The sequence below is a fragment of the Protomyctophum parallelum genome (genome assembly GCF_964188405.1).
Source record: "Protomyctophum parallelum genome assembly, chromosome: 1".
Classification (NCBI taxonomy): Eukaryota; Metazoa; Chordata; class Actinopteri; order Myctophiformes; family Myctophidae; genus Protomyctophum; species Protomyctophum parallelum.
The window spans coordinates 24,817,862-24,843,312 of NC_139697.1; the positions used below are offsets into that span (position 1 = coordinate 24,817,862).

A 25,451-nucleotide genomic window follows, 5' to 3' on the forward strand; every position below is an offset into this window, starting at 1 on the left:
AAGTAATTGTAAACACTGTAAAGTGTTGGGGTAATTTTTGCTTCCTTTGCTTCCTTTGGAAAATATTGTACACTCCACTACAATTATATGAAAACTATAGTTACTTTGTAGATTTACATTATTATTGCACAAAACACACTAACCACTTAACACCCTATATAATTCGGCCATTTGAAAATAGCAGATCTACAGTTGTACTTTTACTTTTAGTACTTTAAGCATATTTTGATGCTGATACTTTTAACTTTTACTCAAGTACATTTTTAATATGGGACTTCTACTTGTAATAGAGTTTATCTACATGGCAGTATTGCTACTTTTACTTAAGTAAAACATGTGAGTACTTCTTCCATCACTGGTCCTACTGGTGGCGGGCACTAGAAATGTGGTGCTGATCAGTTGTCTGGATACTCAGACAGACCACAGGACAGAAGAACCCTCAGATTGCTCCTGCAGAGCCAGATGGGGATGGTTTTTGAACAGCGGGACTGTTTGGTTCATGTTAAAACGATCCATGGTCCGCTTACCCCTTTGGTTCGGCTAGTGTGAACGTGCATCCAAACTCTGGTGTGGATCATAGAAACTAACCATGGTCCGCTAAAAAACACCGAACTCGGTTCGCTTCCAAACGAACCACGGTGCGGTTCGTTATACTGGTGTGAACGCATTCGGACTTTATAGAGGACCACATAATAGGAAGATAGCCAAAATAGCCGTCGGGCTGTGAGGTTGCATTAATAATTAGTTCTAGTCTTTTTTTACGGGGATCACTATTGATATGACAGCTGTCAGCTGATCTTTCTTCATGAGCTGCAAGCCTGCAATAATACTAGACCTGCATCCATGTAGGAGGCGCAGTGCAAATTTAATGGCAGCGTACAAGGTTCACATGCGCAAAAATAACAGATGTTGTACAAGTTATCGACACGGAATGGTATGTACGGTATGGTACAGGACGTAAACTTGAGCTTGTAGATCTGTTCATTTCAAGCATGCGCCACCAGCCCACCACGCAAAGTTATGACGAAGCCTACATCATGAATGCCTGTTCTGACATCACAACACTCCATATTTAGGCATGCCTGACACAGAACTCCATAGGAACAAAGGGACACAGAGAGACAGATACAGAAATCTCCATATAAGGGCATAAAAGGGACACAAACAGAAGGGTGGAACGGGTACTCTGACACGGGTACAACTGGTATTGCATAGCCAGGTGGGGGCATCGGTGCTCTACAGCCGGGCACCGGTCTAGTACAACTGAATTTGATCCTCATCACGGTGTCTGCGTTCAAATCCGACATGTCTCTTCCAAAATAAGTATCAAGCTACACTACAATTACAGTTAGTCTAATTATCTAGCTATACCTTGAAGCTACTTTGTACCTAGATATGTGATTGAATAAATCAAACCGGAAAAGCTATAAATGGAGATGGACTCAGAGAATGCTCTCTGTGATGACAAACTGCACTCAAACTCATCTGTTGTGTTATTTTATGGGGATGTGCCACTGAAATTGTAGTAATTTCACTTTTTGTCAAGCCACCCCAGGCGAAAAATAAATATATTTAGTATACTTTTTTAAAGTATACTAAATGTACTTATTTGTACTTGAAACTATTTGAATTTAAATTGTGCTATTTTGAAACTACTTAAGTTGTACTTTTTATACTTAAGTTGCACTTAAGATGTGCTAAAACATATCTTAAATATATTTTTTCTATACTTTTTAACCCTTTTGTGACCAAAAAAATAGTGTTAAATTGAAAATATACTTCCAGTATCCCAAGTATACTTTTGAAAAGCATACTTATATTATATTTATAGTGTATTTTCGAATATATCGAGTGTATATCAAGTATTAAATAAATGCATTTAAAATATACTACCAATGTGTTAATATAATGACATTATGAACTAATGTGCTTAAAATATACTTTGTTATCTCGAATACACTATCAGATCTACTTAAACATATCTTAAATATATTTTTTCTATACTTTTTAACCCTTTTGTGACAAAAAATAGTGTTAAATTGAAAATATACTTCCAGTATCCCAAGTATACTTTTTCCGATGAGTGAAAAGCATACTTATATTATATTTATAGTGTATTTTTATAGTGTATTATAAGTGTATATCAAGTATTAAATAAATACATTTAAAATATACTACCAATGTGTTAATATAATAACATTACAAACTAATGCGCTTAAAATATATTTGATAGTATACTTGAAACTAATACAAGTATACTTCAAATTAATGACTTTTTTACTCCAAATAAAATTGAAGCATTATATATAATATATATGCAAATATATGCAAATTTATACTTTTCCAAAGTATATATATATTATATATATACTTCGGAAAAGTATACATTTGCATATATAACTCTTAATTGGAGCAACCATGTTACTATACATATGAATGGGAAAAGGGGAGAGAGACTGACTAAACCAACAGACATTTAGATTCATGGTTTTACTAACAAATCACATAAAACAACATAAATCACCAAATAACTCCACAACAAAACCCTAAACACAATTACCCATAACATAACTCCAGTATACATTCTAATATTCAAATAATAACACAAATAAGAACAATAACACACGGTCCTTGGCGCCCCAGTGTATGCTGGGAAATGGACTTCCTCTAGCCACTCCCATTTCACCTGGCAGTATTTATAGCACATTAGTACTTAATATACTTAAACTTAATATACTGAAAGTTTAGACTTGTATTGTATTTATAATGTATTAAAAATACAATCTACAAATATATTTACTTAAAATATGCTAAGAGTGCATTTAAAAATACAATCTACAAATATATTTTTAATTATTATATTAAAGTACATCTTACAATAAATGCATGTTCAGGAGAACTCGCTATGAATATATTGCTAATGGACTTAAACTATAATAATCACAAATGTATTTTTAATTATTATATTAAAGTACATCTTACAATAAATGCATGTTCAGGAGAACTTGCTATGAATATATTGCTAATGGACTTAAAATATAATAATCACCAATGTATTTTTAATTATTATATTTAAAGTACATCTTACAATAAATGCATGTTCAGGAGAACTTGCTATGAATATATTGCTAATGGACTTAAACTATAATAATCACAAATGTATTTTTAATTATTATATTAAAGTACATCTTACAATAAATGCATGTTCAGGAGAACTTGCTATGAATATATTGCTAATGGACTTAAAATATAATAATCACAAATGTATTTTTTATTATTATATTTAAAGTACATCTTACAATAAATGCATGTTCAGGAGAACTTGCTATGAATATATTGCTAATGGACTTAAAATATAATAATCACCAATGTATTTTTAATTATTATATTTAAAGTACATCTTACAATAAATGCATGTTCAGTAGAACTTGCTATGAATATATTGATAAAGTGCTTAAAATATAATAATCACAAATGTATTTTTTATTATTATAATTAAAGTACATCTTACAATAAATGCATGTTCAGTAGAACTTGCTATGAATATATTGATAAAGTGCTTAAAATATAATAATCACAAATGTATTTTTAATTATTATATTAAAGTACATCTTACAATAAATGCATATTCAGGAGAACTTGCTATGAATATATTGCTAATGGACTTAAAATATAATAATCACAAATGTATTTTTTATTATTATATTTAAAGTACATCTTACAATAAATGCATGTTCAGGAGAACTTGCTATGAATATATTGCTAATGGACTTAAAATATAATAATCACCAATGTATTTTTAATTATTATATTTAAAGTACATCTTACAATAAATGCATGTTCAGTAGAACTTGCTATGAATATATTGATAAAGTGCTTAAAATATAATAATCACAAATGTATTTTTTATTATTATAATTAAAGTACATCTTACAATAAATGCATGTTCAGTAGAACTTGCTATGAATATATTGATAAAGTGCTTAAAATATAATAATCACAAATGTATTTTTAATTATTATATTAAAGTACATCTTACAATAAATGCATATTCAGGAGAACTTGCTATGAATATATTGCTAATGGACTTAAAATATAATAATCACAAATGTATTTTTTATTATTATAATTAAAGTACATCTTACAATAAATGCATGTTCAGGAGAACTTGCTATGAATATATTGCTAATGGACTTAAAATATAATAATCACCAATGTATTTTTAATTATTATATTTAAAGTACATCTTACAATAAATGCATGTTCAGTAGAACTTGCTATGAATATATTGATAAAGTGCTTAAAATATAATAATCACAAATGTATTTTTTATTATTATAATTAAAGTACATCTTACAATAAATGCATGTTCAGGAGAACTTGTTGTGAATATATTGATAAAGTACTTAAAATATAATCATCACAAATGTATTTGTGATTATATGTATTTAAGTACTATTTGAAATATATTTCTCATTTAGTAAACTTATCACAAATGTGCTAAATCACAAATTAATTTATGTTCACTTATATTATATTTAACAAAAATGTACTATTAATATGATTAGAGACACTACAAGCATATATTTAACATACTTTCTGTGCTAAAAGTGTACTTAAGTATGGAATAAATATATTTATTTTTCGCCTGGGACCCACACAGTGAAAAAGAAAAATCACTAAATTCATTATGAAACTAGAACTGCACTCTGTCGAGTGCATACTTGCTTGTTGCACATGTAGGCCATAAAAGGCCTACTAGTGCGCAAGCATGTAACGTAATGACTACTTGTGCCTGATATGGCAGTGGTGCCAGATTACATACATGTACCGTATACATAGGAGCATTACCTTTAATCCTCCCAACACTAAAACATATCGTCATTACGGGACGGCTGGGACGGTGCATACGAGTCCCGGGCGAAACTAGTACTTGCTCTGCTTGTGCAAGTAATTAGTGAAGCTACCCATAAAGCTACTGGATAGTAAAATGTAGTACCTTAGCTGGTCCAGACCAGATGATAGTCAAGCTACAGCCAGACTCCAGCCAAGGTACAAACCTGTGACGGTGACACCAAAGAATTTGAGATTCTAGCAGGTGTCCTACAGGGTGACACTCTTGCCCCCTTCCTGTTCGTTGTAGTGATGGATCATGCACAGAGGCTTGCAATCAATGGCTGAGAGGAGGCTCTGGGGTTCACTCTGTTCCCAAGGAAGTCAAGGCAAGTGCACCCCATCATGGTTATTGACCACGACTATGCAGACGACATCGCCCTAATCTCGGATACAGTCAAGAAAGGAATGGAGCTACTACTGGCAGTAGAAAAGGAGTGCAGGAAGATCGGCCTTAAGCTCAATGCCAAGAAAACAAAGGCAATGACAGTCAACACCGAGGACAAAACCATTGCCACTGCAGACATGACGGTGCTCGAGCGAGTCGAGAACTTCAACTACCTCGGGGCCTGGACTGCCTCAACTGAACAGGATCGGAAGAGCACTTGCCTGGAAAGCCTTGCACGGGATGAGGAGATTGTGGAAATCGGATATGGGAGAAGACCTTAAGAGGCGGCTGTTCATAGCTACTGTGGAGTCAGTACTGCTGTATGGGGCCGAGACATGGACCCTTACAATACAACAGGAAAAAGCCCTGGATGGAGTCTACACAAGAATGGTAAATAAATGAATGGTAAATGGTGCATTTATATAGCGCCTTTATCCAAGGCGCTTTACATAGATTGTGCATTACATTCACACACACATTCATACACCGATTGCGGCGGAAGCCATGCAAGGTACCAACCAGCACATCAGGAGCAATTTGGGGTTCAGTGTCTTGCTCAAGGACACTTCGACATGTAGACAGGAGGAGCCGGGATTCGAACCGCCAACCCATGGATCATTGGACGACCTGCTCTACCTCTTGAGCCACAGTCGCCCCAGAATGCTACGAATGGCACTAGGTGTCACATGGACGGACCGCATCAGAAATGTGGACCTCTATGGGGACCTACCACGGGTCACGGACAAAGTCAGAGAGAGAAGGATGAGGCTGGCAGGGCACTGCGTCAGGCACCCAGAACTTGAGGCAAGTAAATTGACCCTATGGTAGCCAAACCAGGGCAAAGCCAGGAGGGGAAAGAAGCGTACCACTTATGTAGACATGCTGCGGCGCGAGAGCTTGGCTGACAACACTGAAGAGCTCAAGAACCTGATGTTGGATAGGAAATTGTGGAGGGCAGCGATCCAGGAATCCCGAGTTGGTGTTGGCTAGACCTCACTCTCGCAGTACCTTAGCTGGATAGACAGACAATTTGATCCCACAGTGATGCAATTCAGCAACACAGGACAAATAATATTCATGAGGAAAAGAGTAACAGAAAGCCAGGTACAGCATACTACAGAAATCTTTCTTGGCCCTCTCAGCACGTGGAATGCCTTGGAATTAATGTGGTGACAGAGCCTTTAACAGAATGCACAGTATGGAAATGCATTGTAAAGCCATTTGGAGAAAAGCTCTATATAACTGCAGTCCATTTAACATTATATTCCCAAGTAAAGAAATACAAAATAAATAAAAAATAAACATACTTTTATCATGAAGAAGAATCTGCATATATATATGCATAAAAATATAGTATTCTCATAGCAGAGTGAAAGAAGGAATACACAGTCTATGCCCCAAATAGACCAAGAGCAAAGGCACCACTGTAATGATGCGTGAGCAAAATCCATTAGTCATGATGAGCTATGCATAGACACCGGTAGCTGAGCTACTGGCCAACACTGGACCCTTTCACCCCCAAAATGAATCATCTCTTTGGGGAAGCCTATTGATCATTCACTAAAAATCGAGCTATTGTGATAACAGACAGACGGACAGACTGTCCTGCAGGACCCTTGGAACATTACGAAGTGTTACAGAATATGTTATGAAATAGTGAAGTGTACATGAGGGTCACATATAATCTCACATTTCCTCCTTTCTCTCTTTCTCAACTCAATTGATATGATATAGTACTTTGTTGTCAGTTCACACAGTTTGTCTTGCGACCCAGCAGCCAAGTATGCAGAACACATATACACACATTTGACATAACACAAAGAACAAGACAATTTACATACATAAAGACAAGAGCAATGTCCACCGCCTAGATTACCCCGTGGCTACTACAACTCCTGATTAAGCCTCAAAGTTGACTGGTGGACAAAGGACCTCTTTAGTCTGACCATAATTGTATGCTGGAACACCATATCTCCTTCCTGAAGGTAGCAACCTATATTCTCCATACAACACATGCTTAGAATTAGAGGTGATTGTCTCTCTCTCTCTCTCTCTCTCTCTCTCTCTCTCTCTCTCTCGACATAATAAGGTTACATTGGACGCTAAAGCAGCCGAATTACAGCTGATAAATAAACTATCTAAGACAAACACTGTTGTAATACTGTAGGTCTGTGTGTGTGTGTGTGTGTGTGTGTGTGTGTGTGTGCGCGCGCGTGCGTGTGTGTGTCGGGCCATGCTGACCAAACCAAAACATGTTTCTTTTTCTTTTCCCTTTCTGAGTTGTGTGGGTGTACGCTGTGTAGTTGTGTGTTGTGTAGTAGGACTCTGTTCTTCATCACTCCAGATGTTCTGCGGCGATTTTAACGGGAGAAAGGAGGAGCTACACCCCCAACACACACACACACACACACACACACACACACACACACCCACACACCCCCTCTATCCTCTGTGCTCAGCAGGGGGTTAAGTGTAGAGACAAAATAAATGGGGGGAGGATAAAGAGAAAGTGGAAGAGCAAAAGAGAGAGAGAACGACAAATATTTCCATATTCAAACATATTCAACTGAATGGATACATATCCATCTACTTTAGGTCTAGGGTTAGGGTTAGGGTTAGGAAAATACTGGAAACAAAAATTATATCACCCCACTGTTTTTAAACCTCAATGTGTCTACGAAGTTGAAAGTGAGCCACTTCTGTCTCTTTTTCTACATGCCAAAATAGCAGATCTAGGAGCTAACAACAATAATAATTCTTAGATAAAAAGGATTTAGATTTACTAATAATAATGACATGCCCAAAACAGGGATGCCAGGTTTTAAAAGAGGTTAATCTATTGTGTACTATACGGCTGGCTGGCATTTTGGCACCGGCGGCAACCCGCCAGCATTCAGGTGTTGTGGTGTGGATTGATCTAGACCCCCTGCCGCGTGCAGGATGGGCCGCTTGATGGGAGCCCATCCATTCAGACACGCTCACTTCCTCCACGACAGGAGGCCTGCAGCACGGCAACACTTGCAAATACACTCGTTTCATGAGTTCATGATTCACAATGGGGACGTTTCCCTCACTGCAGGTCACAGGACACCAGAGGTGAAGTGACATTTGCCACAAGACATCAGTGTTGTTTTTGGCAGCAAATTTTGATTTTAGTTTTAGTCGTAGTCTCTTGAATGGTTCATTTGGTTTTAGTCACATTTTAGTCACCTAGTGTGTTTTAGTGTTAGTCTAGTTTTAGTCGAATAAATACTATAAGATTTTAGTCGACTATCTCTACAGTTGATTTAGTCGACTAAAATGTATTTTGTCGGGCCTTGATGCCGATCGGCTATTTTCAGCATGCAACCAATTGTAAAATGACTTATACTCAGTGGTGTTTTGTGGGTTTTTTAACTAGTGTGCATAAAGCTCATTTGAATTGCATGTGGGGGGCGTGCGACGGTGCGTGCAGTGTCTAAACTACCGGGGCGGCGCCCTGGACAGCCCTACCGCCAGCTCACCACTGCTTATACTTGATCTCTTGTCCACTAGTCCCTTCCTAACATTTTAGTCTAGTTTTGATCTGTTGACGAAATTGTCAGTATATTTAGTCTTAGTTTTAGTCACCATAGATTAGTTTTAATTTAGTTAGTTAGTTAGTTTTCGTCAGTGAAAAAAAGTAGTCAACGAACACTTTTCGTCTTAGTTTTAGTCGACGAAATCAACACTGTTTGCAAGACATGTCCTCCTGCACGATCCGCGGGACATCTGGTACGGGAGGAGAGAACAAATCCGATTTAGTCGTTCTAAAAATGGGCACAGAGATGAGAGACAAACAACTCGTCTCTACGTTCTTCCTTTGTTTGCAGCAGTTGTAAAATGTGCCTCTCTGTCAGTCTGTGGTTTTGTGAGTCTGATAAAGAATCCTTGGCAGGAAGAGTAGAGACTAGAGAGAGGGTCCCTCTTGATACCCCCCATTCTCCTCCCCCCCCTCTCTCCCTCCTTCCTCTCCCCACCCCCACCCCCTCACTCCTTTCTCCTCCTCTCCTGGACCTCTCCCATGCATGCAAACACACCCCTCCCTCACTCCGTCTGTCCACTCTCTCTCTCTCTCTCTGAGTTGAAGTTCTTTCATTCACTGATCAGAGGAGAGTGTGGCCAGATCCCAAACACACTCTCTCTCTCACACACTTTCTGTTCATTGATCTCTCTCCCTCTCACACATACACACACACACACACACACACACACGCACAAGACACACATACATACACACACACGCACGCACAAGTGAGTGCACGCACGCACACGCACTCACACACACACACGCCATGCACAGTCCGAAACAGTCCTGCTGGATGGGCTTTCTCTCAATTTGTCTCACAGGAGTCTTACTGCTGAATCAGGGTGAGTACAGAGGGCAGTTTGTGATTGCTTGCTTGCATCCATGTGTTCCTACAGTTTGTGTGTGTGTGCCGATTATCTTTGTATGTGTGCAGTCAGTGCCCTGTTTTTCCACGCACGTGTGAGTTTGTGCGCGTGCGTGCATACGTGCATGCTCACGCTGTTGTCTTCTGTGTGTGTGTGTGTGTGTGTGTGCAGAATGTGCATGTTGTTGTCATTAACTTATGACTGTTATTAGCTTTCACATATTAAACCCCATATATACTTAGATGAGTGCAGCTAGTCCCCCAGAGCCCTATCCTGCCTTCGCTCGCCGCTAAAGATCACTGCCAACAATATAACAATATAATCGCATCAATTATTTTTGTTTAAAGATAAAGCTCAAAAATAGCGACGCTAGGGTTCATGTATTTAATTATATATTAGTAGTAGTGATAGCAGCTACATTAGTATTACTATCAGTAGTAATAGTAACAGTAGTAATAATTGAATGAATGAATAGTTCATTCAGTAGTAGTAGTAGTAGTATTATTTGAAATCTGAATGTTTATGTACACGTTCTCTCTGTAAATGTAGCGATCGCGTAAAACTGGCTTCAGTTGCGTCATCATGACTGTCATGATTATGAAAGTCATGTTTCAGGGCTACAGGAATACAAGAGTGCTCGTCCCAAAACTCGCTCGCGCCGGGTCAAATCCGGTGACCCCAGAACGGTCGCCAGCAGTAAAACTATGCCTAAACCTATAACCTTATTCCTATACCTTAACCTCAGTAAAACAAATACAAGAATACAAGAACCGCTAGGGGGTGAGCGGCCGTGAAAAAATCTTGGGGGTCCTTGACATGAAAATGTTGAGAACGACTGACATAGACATATGAGGTTTTTCATAAAACTGTCATTTGTAGAATCGTTCCCAGGTCAGCATTTTTCGGTGGGGTCCCACAAGTGTCAAGTTCTTGGTCCACTGCTTTCTATAGTATGGATATGCTCCCACTTGGGGCCTTCAAACAGAAACAATACCGTTCCTACACTGACAATAAATTAGGGTTATTACACCAAAGTGGGTTATACTCACTCATGAGAAAATAACTGCATGACAGCGGTGTGCAACACGTCAACATTTACCTCCCCTGAAGTGCAGTATTTTCTCTAACTAACTTGCTCCACCAGTGCATTTATCTGCAGCTATACCTCCATGGCCAACTTGCAAAGCAGGCGTGCAACAGTTAATCAAATTGATTGATTTATGAAAGCAAATAATCCGTTTTAATAAAAACACATTGTGAGCTTGTAGATCAGCTATTTTCACTATTTTTGCACGACACCATTGTCTAGTACGAAATATGGGCTAATCAGTGACTTACGTATCACATTAATCGATTAAGGATGCATCGATACGATTATAATGATCTAATGTATATGTAGAAACTAAATAGAAGTATTATATAAATAGAACATAAACATGCTCATTGCTTATCCATTATTGCCCTTTTGCTAAATCATTACAAGTGTTAATGTTAATACATTAAAAGGGCCGTGTTGTCATTCATTCAAGTGAGGCTAAAGTAACAGATTTGTGTCACCTATACGTGTCACTGCACTACTTAGATTAGAAGTGCTATAAGTGGCATTCTTTTGTTAAACAAGTGTTAAATAGTTTCCTATAGTATTTGTTCAGTAACATGGGATCTCCCGGGCCCTCCAGATCCTGAGTAAACAGAAAATACATATTCAGGCAGCCGGGATATCACTTTTTATCCAATCGGGGGAGAGATATGGGATAAACAAGTTGACATGATGAAACAATAAGACAAAATTGGAACCGAAGCACAAATGATGATAAATGATCTTTGTGGGGTTCTTTCTCCTGAGTGATGACATTTATCACCCACCTGAAAATGTGTTTTCTGTTTACTATAAAGAGCTGGAGCGACTATCTATAGCGGTTCTTTTTTGTCCGTGCACCCCCTGTTATCTCCCGACCTAGCTGACACATGGAAATGAAATATATGCAACATATATATATATATATGCAACATATGTTTATCATTTGTGACATATATTCAAAATTGTCCGTCTGCATAATGTCTCTACAATCTAAATATAGGCCTACTGTATGCATGTACATATATACATACACTATATCCATATATACGGCATATATATATATGTGGACATATACAGTATAAGGCATAAGCTATGAGACATATATCCTATATATCCACATATATGCACATATTTACAATAAACATTACGCCATACGCTACAACATATGGTTTTCAGCATATTTCAACATATTTATTTCAGCTGTGGCCAAATCCTATACATGTTTTGATTGATTGATTGATTGATTGATTGATTGATTGATTGAATACTTCATTAACAGTTTGCATGGACAAGCACTGTAGGGAAGTACGTACAGTACAATACAATTGGTATTCAAGAAAGCTTGTTTCCATTGGCGTCCTCGAAACAGTTAATGAAAGACAAATACAATACTGTGCTAAAAACATACATTTTGTCTGTTCTAGTTTATGTCATAGAAAATGTATATAGCCCCACCACACCGCATGTCATCAGGAAGGCTTATTTGTCCAAGGTGGTTTTCTATTTTTCAGTGCTGCGGAATAAACAGTTATAAATCTCACTTCCCCCCCACTACGTTTCTCTCAGCTTCCCCTCTGTCTCCCTCTCAGCTTTCCTGCTGTCTGTCTCATGCTACACTGTCTCCCTCTCAGCTTTCTGTCTGTCTCATGCTACACTGTCTCCTTCTCAGCTTTCTGTCTGTCTCATGCTACACTGTCTCCCTCTCAGCTTTCCTGCTGTCTGTCTCATGCTACACTGTCTCCCTCTCAGCTTTCTGTCTGTCTCATGCTACACTGTCTCCCTCTCAGCTTTCTGTCTGTCTCTGCTACACTGTCTCCCTCTCAGCTTTCTGTCTGTCTCATGCTACACTGTCTCCCTCTCAGCTTTCTGTCTGTCTCTGCTACACTGTCTCCCTCTCAGCTTTCTGTCTGTCTCTGCTACACTGTCTCCCTCTCAGCTTTCTGTCTGTCTCTGCTACACTGTCTCCCTCTCAGCTTTCCCGCTGTCTGTCTCTGCTACACTGTCTACCTCTCAGCTTTCCCGCTGTCTGTCTCTGCTACACTGTCTCCCTCTCAGCTTTCTTTACAGTTTTAACTTTCAATGTGTTTTAAGGACAACCATTAACAGCTCAATGAGAGCTAAAATATATGGGTCTAAGAGATGGTGTATGAGTGAGCACTGTGTGCATGTGTGAGAGCGCACGTGCATCCGTCCAGCTGTTTTGTGTAGACATGTTTGTCACAGAGCCAACACTCTACTGCTCTCCTCTCCTCTCCTCTCTACACAGATCTGGTACATGTTTCTTTTCTTTCTTCTTTTTTAAGTTTATTTTGAAGGAATTTCTGATGCTGACATAACTCATGATCTACATTACGCGCACACGCACACACGGACGCAGGTATCATATTACGTAGCTGTCAGTCAGTGAGTCATACTGTGAGAAACAGCTGCTTTTAATTATGACTTTGTTTAAAATGCTGCTACAGCTATTGGACGACTAATACTGAGCCTATTTATGTCTACTACAGCTATAGTGTAGATGAGAACAACCACAGTCCTGAGAAATAATCAGGTAGTGTTTGACTTTCATATCACAGTTCTGGCAGGAATTTATTACATTTGTTGGAACAGTGATGTGATCTCATCGCACCTACAGGACAATCATTTCCAACAGCCCACTCAGTTCTCAGCAAAACACACGGGAAAGGGTGCGGGATACTGTCTACTCTACACAATTAGCGCTAAATGGAGTGAGGCACGCACTCGCACACACACACACACACACACACACACACACACACACACACACACACACACACACACACACACACACACACACACACACACACACACACACACACACACACACACAGACAAACGATTTATCACAATGACCACGCGTGCAGAGGCACAGGCCAGCGTGGGTTCAAACCCCTCTGGAACTCTGTAAATCTTTTCATGTGTATTATTTTAGGCAATCGCTTTATTTAGAAAGTAGAGCGAAGAAGAACAGACTGTAGGAAAGCTGAGTCTAGAGGGAGCCGGTGTAGGAGTGACAGACAGAAAGCTGAGAGGGCGTGTCAGAGAGGTAGGAAAGCTGAGGGAGAGAGTGTCGGAGAAACAGACTGCAGGAAAGCTGAGAGGAAGACTGTGGGAGAGTCAGACTCTGTCTGTCTTGACAGAGGAGAGGAGACAGTAAGTATCCTTGGGAACCTGAACCATGGTCATAGGTTATGAGCCTGTTTCCGTAGCGTGAGGCAGCTTGATGTACAAGTACACCCCCTGGACATGATGCTATAGTATGTCACACAACGTACAAGTACACCCCCTGGGCATGATGCTATAGTATGCCACATGATGTACAAGTATACACCCCTTGGGCATGATGCTATAGTATGCCACATGATGTACAAGTATACACCCCTTGGGCATGATGCTATAGTATGCCACATGATGTACAAGTATACACCGCTTGGGCATGATGCTAGTATGTCACATGATGTACAAGTACACGCCCTGGACATGTCATAGTGCTTTACCACAATCCAACCCTTCATGTTGAGTGCCAAGCAGCAGGGAGTCAGTGGTTTCCTACTGTATGTCATTTTTATAGTCCTCGGTATGACTCGACCAGGAAGTGAACCAACGACCTCCCTGTCTCACTCTAACCATGGGGCCACTATTTCACTGTTGATAAATTACAACTTAATTCCCACCAAATGTCAGATGTGTGCTTGAGGAAACAGTGTCTCTGAGGGCTGTCACACACACACACACACACACACACACACGGGGGGGGGGGGGGGGGGGGGCACACACACACAGAGACCACATCTGATGATGGGAATATCTTATTCCTCAAGGTCCTCTTCCCCGGATATTGATTCATATGTGTGTGTGTGTGTGTGTGTGTGTGTGTGTGTGTGTGTGTGTGTGTGTGTGTGTGTGTGTGTGCGTCAGTTTATTTTTAACGTAACTGTAATGTAATGTAACTGGTGTGACTGACGGTTGGTTCGCACGCTCTGACTGACTCAACCCAGACCTACTGAAGACACACGTCTTCATCATGTTCTGGGAGTTGAGACACGTGTCCTCCTCACATTAATGAAGAAGCCTACTGTCCTTGCAGTGAGAACAGGGCAAATGTCCTTGTGTAATGCCAGGGATTCTGACCAGGGCTGGACTGGGACAAAAATTCCGCCCGGCCCAGACCGGCCCACCACAACCAGATAGCGCAGATAGCAGAAACTCTACCGCCCGCTCCGTCGAGGCACACACAAACAAACAAGCCCTAATACCACCACTTTTACTGAACAACATAAACAGACAACTACACAACCCTTTGTTGCTCTCACAAGAATGCTGGCAAAAGGATTCAAGATAGAAGAGGGTTTATTTGTCACTCACTTTGCCTGCCTTGTTTTAATCATAGAACTATCATAACTTGAGAACCATAACCAATAACCACTATGCTAAGAGGTAGTAGTCAGGACAGTGTCTCTGCATTGAGGACAGTGTCCTTGCAGTAAAGGACACTCCAACAGTGTCCTTGCAGTGAGTCAGAACATGTTTTCTTTCCATGACCTGAAAACACTTTGTGTTATTTTAACCATGTTGTATATGGTAATGTTTAACGTACGCATGTTGTTTGTGATTAATACATTCTAATGTATGTATACAGTTCTTATTGTTTGGTAATGATTGGTAATGTCTGGGTGTTTTTCAGTGGTCCAGTCCCAGTATGATGACTTTGATGATGCGACACCAAACCCTGACTACATCGACTACAATTCTACATTTGAATATAGTTTCTATAGTATGTCTCTCACTCTCTCTCTCTCTCTTGCGCACACGCACTGTCGCACTCATATTTTTCAGTTGCTTTTAATATCCCACCCACTCTTTACAGCAGTGGTTCAGTCCTTGAGTCCAAACAAGCCCTAAATGTACAGAATATAGGCAACACATGAACTTATTCACAGCCAACATTGATCACTTCAGTCACACTTACATTTGCGTGCGTCTCCTCCTAGGTAACGCCAGTACCGATGAGTTGGATAAGTTTCTCGGAGTCGACGAAGACTTTGAACCGGGAGAGGACGTGGTGTACGATGACGAGGTGACCTCCGGACCGGTCACCTTCGGTCCAGAGGCGACCTCGGGTCCAGAGGTGACATCAGGTCCAGAGGTGAACGCTACTCCGGTGACCATCACGACAACCACAGAGAGGGAGCAGGTCCAGTCCAGCAAGGCCGCTTCACTTCCTGTCACATGGGTAAGACAGGAAAACACTGTTATGTTGTGTGTGTGAAATCATCATGGGAGTGAATCAATAATATAACAAATTAGTTACTGCGTCTAAATAAAACGACATGCTGAATTCTCACTGCAACCTTTGTCTTTAAGGAAGACAATGTGTGCGTGCGTGCGTAAGTAAAAAGCATAAAGCATGCACGGCACATCTAAAGTTGAATGTCATGTGCTGGGCAAAGAAACAATCCAAAATAGAATCCGCACACTGGATCCAGCTCCAAAGGTATTTTTATTACCACCAGAAATATGCGTTAAAAAAAACCTTGATCCAGACAGTGTGTCTGCTCCATTAACATTATTCATGTCTTCTCTCAGGGGAGTTAAACTACTGGGATGGTCCAGTCTGACCTCTATGTGGGATGATTTGGGTTTTTGGGATTAAGGAATTAAAGAAGAAGTTATATTTTTTTAAACAAACTATTGACATCCATTATCATCAATTATCATCAATCAAACTATTCTTGCACTCTTGGAGTAACCACTTAAACCCGGCCTATCCAGGGCAATTTACAGTCACACAAGGTAATACATCAAATACATAGAAATAGTCATCTCGGATCAAAAGTAAACTAAGAACCTAACATCCATCTAACAGTAGAATATCTGTACAATGAAACTATAGAATACAATTACAATACTATGTCTACAAAATATGCACCCTCTGTCCTCCTGTATTCGCCAAGGAGGCTCTCCAAAGCACTGTGCCCTAGTGGTAAGAGGTGGGACTGCAGGCGGACCTGTGGAGTTATGACGAGGAAACCCCGTGCAGCTGGGGGTTTAACATTGAGCGCTCGTTTGCACTTCCGCATTTTGTGCCCAAATCGAAAAAACGCATTAGAAGACGGTTCTTCCGGGTGCTTCAAAACGCCACTGAGCAACTTCCACTGAAATGAATAGCGGGGGGCGGGGCTATCACTCCGGTTCAGTCTCCATCCTTTTAATACTCTATGGTATTCGCTCTACTCTACACTAAGCTGATCTTCATCATTTTAGATTGGATGCCAGGATGCCCCCCCCCCCCCCCACACACACACACACACACACACACACAACAGGGAGGCTAAGGTTCAAGTGGTTAAATGAACACTGAGGATGTCATGTGCAGCAGATAAACACATGCTGTGTGTGTAGCTATAACCCAGCGGGCTGCGACAGCATTGGAGCACGTCAGCGTTGAACAGACCTATTAAATGAAATCTCATTTAGAAGACTGATCCAACCCTCCATCTAAAACGATTTTGACACCACAGTTGGCTGCACTCTCAAACAGCTGCTCATCACATGCATGTACAAGCGCACATGTGCGCGTGCGCACACACGCGCAAACACACACGCACAAACACACACGTGTGCGCATGCAGCTGAGCATGGAGACGGACATAAACACACAGTGGTCTCTTTGTATTTGGTGGTATGCTGGCTGGACACACATACACCCATGAAACAACCTTGTTTTCTACTGTCAGTGATGTCCTGAGGCATTCTGTTCTGACTTTCATGATTCATCCAAAAGTAATTTTCCACTTGGATCTTTCGAGAGAAAGGGAGAGAGATGAAAGAAATGAGAGGGAGGTGGGAGGTGGAGAGATAAGATGGAGGGAGAGTGCATGCTCTGTGCGTGCGTGCACAGAGCATGTTTTTTAGAGTTTTAGATAGTTTTAGATAGTTTCACTTTACTTTACTGGCCAGCAGTAGTATACAGTAGCACTACAGGTCCTGGTAGGATAGAAAACCAGCCATACTAGAGGTCCTATACGGGAGTGGCCTTGCGTGATAAAGTGTCCGCCCTGAGGACATCGGGGTTCAATTTCCGGCTGAGTCATACCAAAGACAATAAAGAAATCGTACCCAGCCTCCGTGCTTGGCACTGTCTCAGCATCAAGGGTTGGATTGGGGGCAGGTCCCTGCGACATAATAGTCATGTCCAGGGGCTGAGGGGGGTGTACTTGTCTTGTACATCAAGCTATCTCACCCTACAGAAACAGGAGATAAGCTCCATGTGGGCCACATGGATCAGGATCATTTAGAACAGTGGTTCCCAATAACCTCGCTTCATGCAGGCTTTCCACCTCGGAGGAAAGCCTGGTCTCTGTTACAACAGTGCCGTGTGAACCGGTCTGGAACGGAGGATATCGCTATGTTGTAGTATTGTTTTGTAGTCAACAGGCAGGAACAATCAATCAGAACTTCCTTTTCCCTCAAACCGGAAGAATAACAATAAAAGCTTTCGTAGCCTGCAGCTTTTATTGAGAAAAATCGGTTTGAGGGAAAAGGAAGTTCCGGATTGTGAACTACAAAACAATACTGTCTACATTACAACATGACGTAGCGATATCATCCGCTCCCGACCGGATCAAAAACGCAAAATGGAATGCTGCCCAGGCTAGGTTCCCAAGCGTCAAGACCCCAAAAGAGAAATTCGATGTCTCCCCGGGACCCAAACTAGTGAAAATAGACCATCTACATTCTACATGTTTTCAAATAATAATAATTAGAAAACAGGAAACAAAAAAATAAAGGGATCCAGTGTTTTGGGAACCAGTGACTATAGAGAACCAGCATTACTAGTACATGTCATGGTAGGATAGAGAGTCAGTACTACAAGAGGCCCCAGTAGGATAGAAAACCAATAGTAATCAAAGTCCTGATAGAATACCAGTGGAATTCCAGTGCTGGAGGTCCATAATAGATTAGTAATTAGTAATTTGGTGTAGTTTAAATATTCAGTATGGGAGTTCATGTTCTTTTTTTTTTAATCACAGGTTCACTGGAGTTTACTGTTGGTGTCACTACAGCTTGTAAACACACTATGAGAGTCTACACACAGACACACTACACTGAGGTGGTGAGTTACGCTGACACGCACGCATGCACACACGCACGCACCTTTCATTTTAACAAATAAGCATGGCACAATGATGGCAGAGTTAGTTAATACAATATAAAGTACAGTACTGGTTGGAGGAGGTCTCCCTAGATTGTAGCTAATTGTAGCTAAATTAAGGAGGAATAAATGTTAGTAACTCATAGCACCTCTTTATAGGGTATTTAATGTATTTCATTATAAATTGCTTGCTCACGCTGTTGATTAACTGAGACAATATATTATGAATATTCTTTTCTCCAGCAGAGGGTGCTATGGGTTATTATTAGATGCAATGCAATTTCAGATTGAAGGAATGAGATGTATTAAATAATGAAACATACAGTGCACAAATACACAAAACATACAGCACACAGATACAAATAGATACACAAATACATACATAATACAATATACAAATAGCTTGCTCACCCTCTTCCAACGCCCACCCCACCAACCACCACATCATCAGCTGTATGGAGAAAGAAGAGCACAGTGCAAATACAACCGTGTCATTACTGATTACACTGATACAGATTAGAAGCATAGACAGGTTGAGTCTAGATGTGAAAGTCCTGAAGCTACTGAATGATGAAATAGATCTGAGAGATAAAGGGACATTGTTCCACTCAAATGGGGAGAGGAAATGAAAAAATAACATTCCATCTGTTCATGCATTTTTAGCTTTAACATTTTTTTTGTAATACAGTATAACATACAGTATATATGATGATATTATCATATTGTATTTCAGGTGATGTTGGGTGTGGCGGTTGACAGAATTTTATGTTGAGGCCACCATGGAGGGACCTTCACCAGCCTGACCTTTGACCTGTTTAAACCCTTTAAAATGGCTGCCGTCGTCAGAATGGCAACTGTCACAGTTTTAAATGCCACACGACACGACTCACTTCAAACCAGCATTACTGTCTTCTAGAACTGTAATAACAGCGATTCCCAACCTGTGACCCACTGATTGGCCCCAGGAATTACATAAACTAAAAGTATACTTACTTATACTATTTCCATTGATCCAAGCTGCCTGCAACACAATTGAATGATGGAGCAAACCCATTTTGGGTCGGGAACCCCTTTTGGTGTTTACAGCATTATGTTATACTTTAGCCATTGAAAATAGCTTGTAGGTCTGCTATTTTTGAAAAATCTTGAAAATGTCATGCAACTCTTTGAATATATTCTTTCAGAGCCAACGTTTTTAACTCAAATCTTTGCTTCTGGGGGGGTCGGCCAATTACATATAATCTTGGGGGTCCTTGACATGAAAATGTTTGAGAATGACTGACATAGAAACATGGGTTTTTCAAGAAAACTGTCAGGATTTAGAAGACATTTGTAGAATCGTTCCCAGGTCTAAATGGGTTAAAATAAACATGCTCTGATACTGCATGTGGCCCACCCATCTGACCAGTGACCACTTAACATGGCAGCCGAGTGGGTGCCGTGTTCAGTGGTCAGGTGGTTGGGCCTCAAACTCCTTTGAGAAGTGGCCACGCCGATTCAGAAAAGGTTGGGAACCACTGCTGTAAAGACAAAACCACTCTTTTTTATGAACTTTTTCACTGTACCTTCAAGTTATTATGAATGTGGGAGGAATAATAGAAAACCAAACAGTCTTACAGTATCCTGTTTGTTCCCCAGGCGTTATTGTGGATATTGGAATGAGGCACTTTCTTTTTTACAAACTTTAGCACTTATGCATTGTGTGTAATGAAAACGTCTGGGTTTCCGAGGCTACATTGTGTGTGACTCTGACATGATTTTTGTATGCGTGCTAAATGTTGTTTTCTTTTTTTTTAATAATGTGTGAATGTTTCATTCCACGTGCTGTGTGTATGTCTGTGCAGTTTAACATCAACAGTTTGTATTCAATCAAAAGCATAAACTTCAACAGCAGAACATAATGTGTTTTTTATTTCATGTTTCCTGTCTGCAGTCTCAAATGCACAAATATGATTCTTTCCGTCTGTTCTTAATAAAAAAAATGATATCCTATACTCCTTCTCTTCTCTGTTCATCCTAATAACTTTAGGCTTTAGTTGTTTTCAACCAAGGTTCATGTTTTAGGTTGTTAGGTTGTTGAAATCTTCATTTGCTGCCTTCTTTCGTTTTAGCGATTTTAGCTATTTTTGACAGGGGGGCGGGGGCATTCGAACATGGGGCTATACGTCTTTGTTATTTATTTATTTATTTATTAATTACTATAGTCGTACTAGACCCCAAGAAATTACATCTGGCCACAAAAGATCACAGGATCTACTGAATGTGAAGGTAGCCTACTGGGGGGAATAAGCCACACTCCATTAATTATTCCAGGCCATTAAGGTGGGGTTCTCAATATAGGGTCCATGGACCCCAGGGGTCCTTGAGGGGGTTCCAGGTGGTCCCCAGCTAAATTATATTTTGAATATGTACAAGCAAATGTACAATGGTTACAGTAGTAGGCCTACATAGACAGTAAGTAAGGGACCAAATAACAGACTATATCAGAAGAACAAATCATGCATGTAGATTGGGGTCCCTTGAGACAGACTGTTGACTCATTCAAGGAAAAGAGGGCGCTGTATGCTATATCCAGCTTTTAGTGTACGAACTCGTCATGATGTACGATGATATTATAGCATTTTTGACGATGGGTTCTCAGATTGGGGTCCCAGAGCAAAAAATGGGGGGTCCTTCGGATTAAAAAAAAATAGCATATATATATATATATATATATATATATATATATATATATATATATATATATATATATATATATATCACACACACACACACACACGCCTACTTTTTTTAAAGGCTTGAGAATCACTATCAGTCTCCGAACAGTATGCCCATTGCCTACAGATCAAAACAGGAGCTGTACCATAGATAGACTGTAAAAAAAATAATAGAGTTGTACAGCTGCAGGTGAAATCACCAGTTGCATCAGTCAATAAACAAAATTATTGTTAAAAGGTTTACTTGCCAGTTGCCATGCGCGAAACGTCGTGGAACCCGGAAGTATATCTGCGCATAGTTATATAAACAACTAAAACAAGAGCATAGCCTTTCTAAGCTTTCTTACTGGAGCGCATAGCTGTTTAATCATGTTGTCAAGTTAAACCGCGTCCTGTCCAAACGCCCTGTCCAAAAGAAAGCCTACATCTCTTATGATGGGTGAGTAAACAACCAGTTTGTTGAAAAGCACTGAAAGAGAGAAGCATCCATCCACTGCAGTGTAGTTCTGTCTGTGTAGTGCCCTCAACCATAGCCCTAGACTAGAATGTCTGATCTTTACATACATTTTTTTTCATGTATTTGTATTCTCAAATACACAGCCATATACCGGTGCAATGCCAATACCATCCGTATTACGCGATTAGCAGCACATACGCGGCCATAAATGTGTACGCACGGCGTCGGCGTGTACTCACCCAATAAAAAAAATAATTCCAAGACTTGGGAGTCAGATATTGTCCTCTAGTTTCATATCAATTTGAAAGTTGTGGCAGAACATAAACGTGCGTTCAGTAAAACAGCTTCACTTTGCTACGAGCTGTTTTGCACAATATTGGACGACATTCTGTCAGGGCGACTTCTCTAGGCGAGAATGATTGCAGGAGTGAACATAAAACTTCCTTTGGAAGGGGCCGACAGGTGCGTTGCGATTGGTGCTTAATCCCTGGTCAATTTATTTTGTGACGACGTCTGTGCTGATCAATATATGAGTCTGGTCTTAAAGACACGCACACAATTGTACCTGCAGCAGTGCTGCAACACAATGTGGTTTGTTTGTTTGTTTGAATATGAATATGTCGCCTGCGGCCTGAATGGATACAGACTGAACAGTGAATAATTAATCGGCTACACATATCTCTGCTGTCTGGAAGAAACTACCTTACTTTTCAGAAAATGAAAAACGCATCCAGCTCAAGTGGAGTTAGGAGGTTTTTGTCGAAGCACTCTCTAATACTAATACACAGATGTAAAGGGTGTTCAATTCAATAGGCAATAGCACTGATTTATGGGGGGGGGGGGGGGAGAAGATTTCTAAACAGGTGGATTTTGAGGATCCAATTGAGGGTTTGAACCAACACAGAGACATAAAGCCAAGGACGTTCAATAGCATTGATTTATGCAAAAAAATTAATCAAAAACGTACTTGGGTGGTTTCTTCCAGACAGCAACTATCTACTGAGACTAGTACAGTGTCAGCCGACCTACACTAATGTCTAAATAGTAAATATGCAATCTGTATCTGCCAATAATAACATTTGATGTTTACAAGTACAACACTCATCCTTAGTTTAACAGGCATGTGCCAGTGCCACGAATCTTCCAAGTCCACAAATAATCCACATTTGAACTGGGGACCCACCACCGTGGCCCTTGATTATGATCCTGCCGCAAAAGAACAAGGAGGCGCGGCCTTTGCACTTAGAGGCAGGCTCACGGCTGTCTTGAGTGACAGGCTGTCAGGCAGGCACCTCTGTTAAGAACACAAGTGCGATGCGTTTTTTTTAATAGCGTTGTTTTACTTCGTATTTTAACGCGAGGCCCTCGCCCGAACATGCGCTCTGTGACGCACGCTCATGCTTCCGCGGGGCTTCGCAAGGAATCTCAGGATTTTTTCCCCCTCCCTTGAGCACATACACTCCAGAGCCGAAAGGGGCGTCTACCTTTATATGTCTATGATCTATCCAGCCATCCATTCATGGAAATATGAAGTATACCTAAGCACGTTAATTAATTACAAAGATTGTTTTATTCTATCCATCCATCTATACCAGTGGTTTTCAACCAGTGGTCCTTGGGTTTCAGGTGGTCCCCTGTTAAATGATGGAGAGTTGGCAATGGTAACCAAATGGACCCTTATATACTGTAGATCTTTCACTCAAGAGTGTTATTATCGATCAACGTTTGACTCTCTCCTATGGTACCACATCAATCCAGTATGGAATTGTGGACAAAATTGTACGTTTGGAGTCTGAAAGTCTAAATCTCATCAAATGGAGGTCCGTGGCTCAAATTCTGAATAAACATATGAGGTAGGCTTAGCATGTAATTGAAATATTCCAAGAGTTAAATTGCGTTAAAATACGAACTAATATAACAATTAAAACTAATACACGTTAAAAACGGAAGCTTGTGTAATGTCACTTGAACTTCCAAGTTCCAACCAATGCTTCTCATACGAGGAAATCAAGAAATCACTTTGGCGTTTCCATTCGCGTTAATTGCTGAACAACTCTACTGTTATGTAAAAACGGATCGCTTGTGTAGGGCCTCGCGTTAAAATACAAAGTAACAACTATATTCTGTTAACACGTTAAAATACGAAGTAAAACAACACTTTTCTGATAAAAACGCATCGCACTTGAGTTGTTAACAGCAGTGCCTGCCTGGCCTGCCTGCCAGAAACTGATGATAATTACATTTGAATATTCTACAGCCCTGGCGAATATTTTTCAAATATAGTTCTGTCTGGAGTCTCTGTACTATGCTTAGATGTCCCATTTTCGCAATTTTGGAAAATATTTAAAAAGAGAATAAATGCAATGATAATGTTAAACCTCTAATTTCACAGTTTGTCTAATTTTCTTCTCTGCCTAGAATTCCCTACCCTTCCTGTGTGTAAAGAGGTTTCCGAACATCAGGAGAGGAACTCTAGTCTGGTCCAGGTGAAACTAGAACCTTTACAGATTAAAGAGGAACAGGAGGAGGAATGTCTAAGACCTGAGGAGGCCGCTGAGTCAACGTTGAACTTACTAGCAGCAAAAAGTGAAAATGATAATGATGAAAAGTTTGAAAACGGAGAGACAGAGCCTCGAGCCAGCCCCTCAACTGAACACACAAAAACACAAGCCTATGTAAAGTCCTGGGGAGTATCACAATCCAGTAGTGGTTCTGAATCTGACACTGAACAGACTTCCGACTGTGATGAAGCGGAAGAGTCCTCCTGGGAACCACCAAAAACAAAGAACAAAATGGAAAGGAAAAAAATGTCTTTGAGCAACAATCCATCCCAGGACCTAGCCAGCACTTCAACTGAACACACGAAAACACAAAAAACAAAGAACAAAATTAAAGGAAACAAAACGTCTTTGAAAAACAATCCATCCCAGGACTTGGAATCGTCAGCACATACAAAGAGGGAACCCTTTAAATGTGAATTATGTGGCAAGAAAATATGTGGCAATCGCCCTAGAAATCTGATGAGGCACATGAGAACCCATTCGGGTGAGAAACCCTTTAGTTGTACAGTTTGTTCTAAAAAGTTTTCTCGAGATGATCATCTTAAGGATCACATTAAGACTCACGAAAAGATTAAAATAAAAACACCAAAATCACAGTGCAAACCGAAACCACAGTGCACAGTTTGTGGCAAAATCTTTGGTAAGAATTCGAACTTGAAGGCACACATTAGGACTCATACGGGGGAAAGACCATTTATTTGTGCAATTTGTGGCAAGCAGTTTGGTACAAAAGCACACCTGAAATTACATATGGGAGGTCATAAA

At 40.2% G+C, this 25,451-nt stretch overlaps 1 protein-coding gene across 1 annotated transcript; it reads left to right on the forward strand.

Moving 5' to 3' along the window:
* Positions 1-9,414: 9,414 nt before the first annotated feature.
* LOC310875629 (uncharacterized protein) lies at positions 9,415-20,943 on the forward strand. The gene is made up of 5 exons (XM_083788917.1): positions 9,415-9,670; positions 15,481-15,570; positions 15,788-16,029; positions 18,830-18,912; positions 19,685-20,943. Exons 1-4 carry the CDS (start codon positions 9,595-9,597, stop codon positions 18,878-18,880), a joined length of 459 nt encoding a protein of 152 aa, XP_083645043.1. The 5' UTR covers positions 9,415-9,594; the 3' UTR covers positions 18,881-18,912; positions 19,685-20,943.
* Positions 20,944-25,451: the final 4,508 nt, after the last annotated feature.

Excerpts from the sequence above, each read along its gene's own strand:
- LOC310875629 (XM_083788917.1), top strand. The coding sequence starts at position 9,595 with ATGCACAGTCCGAAACAGTCCTGCTGGATGGGCTTTCTCTCAATTTGT. Across the intron at positions 9,671-15,480 it reads AGTCTTACTGCTGAATCAGG|TGGTCCAGTCCCAGTATGAT; the intron begins GTGAGTACAGAG and ends GGTGTTTTTCAG. Across the intron at positions 16,030-18,829 it reads CTTCACTTCCTGTCACATGG|GTTCACTGGAGTTTACTGTT; the intron begins GTAAGACAGGAA and ends TTTTAATCACAG.